This window comes from Nansenia antarctica (genome assembly GCF_963989245.1).
Source record: "Nansenia antarctica genome assembly, chromosome: 7".
Lineage (NCBI taxonomy): Eukaryota > Metazoa > Chordata > Actinopteri > Argentiniformes > Microstomatidae > Nansenia > Nansenia antarctica.
This window is the reverse complement of record NC_137677.1, coordinates 53,383,363-53,387,050: the sequence shown is the minus strand read 5'-3', so window position 1 is coordinate 53,387,050 and position 3,688 is coordinate 53,383,363. Positions and strand designations below refer to the sequence as shown.

At 38.4% G+C, this 3,688-nt stretch overlaps 1 protein-coding gene across 1 annotated transcript; it reads right to left on the bottom strand.

Annotated features, from left to right (window-relative positions):
* Positions 1-310: 310 nt before the first annotated feature.
* Positions 311-3,183, bottom strand: LOC308162773 (endothelin receptor type B-like; the record flags this gene model as incomplete). Its single annotated transcript, XM_080536915.1, has 8 exons — positions 311-460; positions 1,093-1,201; positions 1,278-1,411; positions 1,512-1,652; positions 1,983-2,187; positions 2,438-2,550; positions 2,680-2,975; positions 3,177-3,183. 8 exons carry the CDS (start codon positions 3,181-3,183, stop codon positions 311-313), a joined length of 1,155 nt encoding a protein of 384 aa, XP_080393041.1.
* Between the last annotated feature and the right edge of the window lie 505 nt (positions 3,184-3,688).

Sequence of the window (3,688 nt, the reverse complement as noted above, 5' to 3'; positions counted from 1 at the left end):
AACTACATGAAATAAGAGTGCTATAGAGTCACTGAGGTACAGCCATAAACCGCAAAGCAGACATCCCCACCAAATGATGAAAAGAACCTCTATTAGGCCATTTTATTACCAAGCAAAGAAAAATCAACAATATTGTCATTACATACATAGAATAACATTAAGCAATTGTGGCGATAAATAGGCAAATGTCCATATTTGGCAAAAAAATAACTGGCAGGGAAAAGAAGTTCAAACAGCATAAACATCTCATCAAGTGCAGGGCAAATAACCATAAAGTGCATCTGTCATTGTAATAATACAGTATAGTGTTTTAACAGTCCTCTTGCTTGGTGGAGGTGTTCTTATTGGTTCTGGTGTTGCTGTGCTCAGAGGCCTGCTCCTGCACCTTGGACTTCATGATCGACTGCACCTCATCAAGTGTCACCACTTCAGGAGGTATACACCAGCAACAGAGACATGCCTGGGAGACAGAGACAAAGACAATAGGTAAGAAGCCCACAAACATATTTCATGTTTCTAATAAGTTGATCTTGTTGAGTTGGAACAACATTCAAATACGTAAATGTATGACACATCATTTGAAAGCTAACACTCTGTACGTTTATAATATGTAAAAAACAGAAAAATGACCTGACAATGACCTGACAAGACTTGACAGGCTACGGCCGAAACCGTTGTCAATAAAGATACACTTTTGGCATCTGGAACGAGAGTGTGCGGCTTCTACTTTATCCTTACATATGGAAAGAGTCCCATAGGTGATGTATATGTACCATACAGTCAACCATGGACAGATTTGCCAAGAGAAGAGCGGTTTTGCTCCCTAACACTCTTAATGCCTACATGCCAATACCTGTAAGAGTACTGTGTGTACACTGATTCAACAATGACCTGTTCAACTGTCTGGTGTTTTGTTCTGGTCACTGTTTTCCTGGTGAGTCAGAGTTGGCCTTGGACAGAGCATACAGCTTGCTTCAGTCTCACCGTTTACCTGTCTCTTCATTCTGTCTCTACTGAGAGGTACAGTATCATTTGTAAGAACTGAAATATATAGAGTAACAAACCAAGAGAAAACATAAAATCGAAACTCACCTTGAAACAGGTTTTGAACCTTTTGCTGACCATATACAGTGCTATAGGGTTGATGCAGGAGTTCATCGATGCCATATTAATCCCAATATAATCCAGGACAAGAAAGACACTGTGAAATACAACCACGGTAAGTGACATTTGAAACAACCATTAGAAACTAAAGTTTTTATATTCCTTTACCTTACCTTAGTAGCTGACATCTGTTGGGATCCTTCTGATCATATATGGTCAATTTCAAGATTCTGCTAAGGTATAGAGGTAGCCAACAGACAGCGAACACAAGCACCAAGCAGAAGACAGTCTTTGCCACTTCTCGTCTCTATAGGTGAAAGGAGATATGGAAATGCGTTAAGACATTTGGGCCTCAAATCATTCAAATCCAAATATTACAGACGTAAAGAGAGAGTGTCTATATTAACCTGTTTGGTGTGGTCATTCAGTGTGTTCTCAGTCTTTCTCAGCATCTTTCGGGTCATCAGTGTGTAGAAGATGGCCGTGCATAACAGCGGCATGCAGAAGTAGAAGCCAAAGAGCCACCAGTCTTTTGCTGATTTATAAAACTGTTATTAAAACATAACAAAGGTACCTATTAGTGTTACTATTACTGTACCAGATTACACCTAAATGCATGTAACCAAACAAAACATAAATGAAACACATTTTGTCATTCACAAGGGTAAGGAATATGGTATATGCATGAGGATTGCTGAAAATAAATATAATTGATTGACAAACACAGCATATGTTGACAGCGTTGTGTTGTCCTCATTACATTTTACCTCACATGGCTTCATCTTCTCAATTTGAAGAATCAAAAGAAAACAAAATCAAACAAAATATTGACTCTTTGTTTTGTATACTGCTGCGTTTTGTGAACACTGGCACATTACCTGCATGAATTGAGCTGTCTGGATTGGATGAAGCAGACATATTCTCAGATGTTTTCCTTTATAGTCCATTGTTATCATATCAAAGCCAACAAGTTCAGGCACAGCCAGGATGGTTGATATAACCCATATCAAAGTTATTTCTACTGTGGTCCACATTGAAACTCCAATGACTTTGATTCGATTCCAGGACGCAACAGCTCGATACCTAAACATTCAATACGGAAATGATGTGGTTAGGGAGATGTTTGTCTATAACAATAAAAAAGACATAAAAGGACATTGCAGGCCCAGAGACAGAATATATGTATTTTGTATATTGTAGATATCAACAAATTCTATCCCTTTACTGTATCATGTTTCACAATTGCTTTTAATCACTTGTTTTGGGATTTTATGGTTTAGTAAAACATTGTTACAGTAAACTCAACATATCTTACGAAATGCCATGCTCTCACCTGTCAACACTCAGGGCACATAGACTCAAAGCTGTAATTCCAACAGATGTTTTCTGTATGAAGGGCACTAGTTTACAGAGCACCACTCCAAATGGCCAATCCTCAGCCATGAGCTGTAGTGATAAGACAAGTAAACATATACAGTAAGATGAACAAAACAGAACAACACAAAAGAAAAACTATTTCAGTTCAACAGATCATCAAAAACATCTAATTTGCACACCACATTGCCAGAAACTCACCCTGTAAGTGTTGACTGGAATGTCTATCACAATATGCAATAGGTCCCCCAAAGCAAGGCTGGCGATGAGAATGTTAGGTCCACTTCTCATACATTTGTTTTCATATATGATTCTCAGCAGAGCTACATTTCCAACTATTCCAATCATGAATACGAAAAAGGACACCACAGTATTGATGTATTTGAATATGCTTTTGATTCCAATTGACTCTAAGCACATAGGAGGAAGAGGTGCGTTCTGTTCTGGCCTCTGGAATAAGGGATTGGAGCTGTTGGATTTGTGGTTCTCTGGACGTTCTGAAAAATATGGAGATGCTGTTTCATAGAGTTCAATGAGAGGAACTGGTTCTGAATGCTGATCATTGATCTCAGTATTGACTAGAATAATTTCCTTGGTGAGTATCAGAGAAAGAAAAAGAACAAGAAGTCCCATTGTCGATGATTTTCTCCAAAAGCCAAGAATATGTGCTGGCTGAAAATAATAATGAGAATCATTACTAGACATAACACGTTTTCCCACAACCTAATCAAGTTGATGTCAAATGTATTGATCACAACAAAAAGCATGGATGCTTAGCCTATTTGTAAAATGATATACAGTATAAAACACTGAAGTGTCAGCTTACCTATCCACCAATTGATTCAGCAACAATTCTCCACAGTCTGATAATGCAGTGTCAACTGTCTACATGCTGGATGGATGTGGCTTAAACTCATGTGGCTAAAGCTGATGAGGTTATATAGACCATTTTATTGGCAAAATTAGTCATCAGTCTGTCATCAGAATTACTCCCCTTGGTGCATCACATTGGATGAGAGGACGTCATTCACAGAAGTTTATTGCCCTTGCTTGGGATTTTAGTTTATTGCCCTTGCTTGGATCATGCATACGTACTCTGCAGGTTTGAGCGGCTTCAAATGTCTGAAACAATCTCTTAAATCCAATAAACATACATCATCTGTGCATGATCAGCCTACACACTCAGAGACTCAAGGCCACGTCATAATTA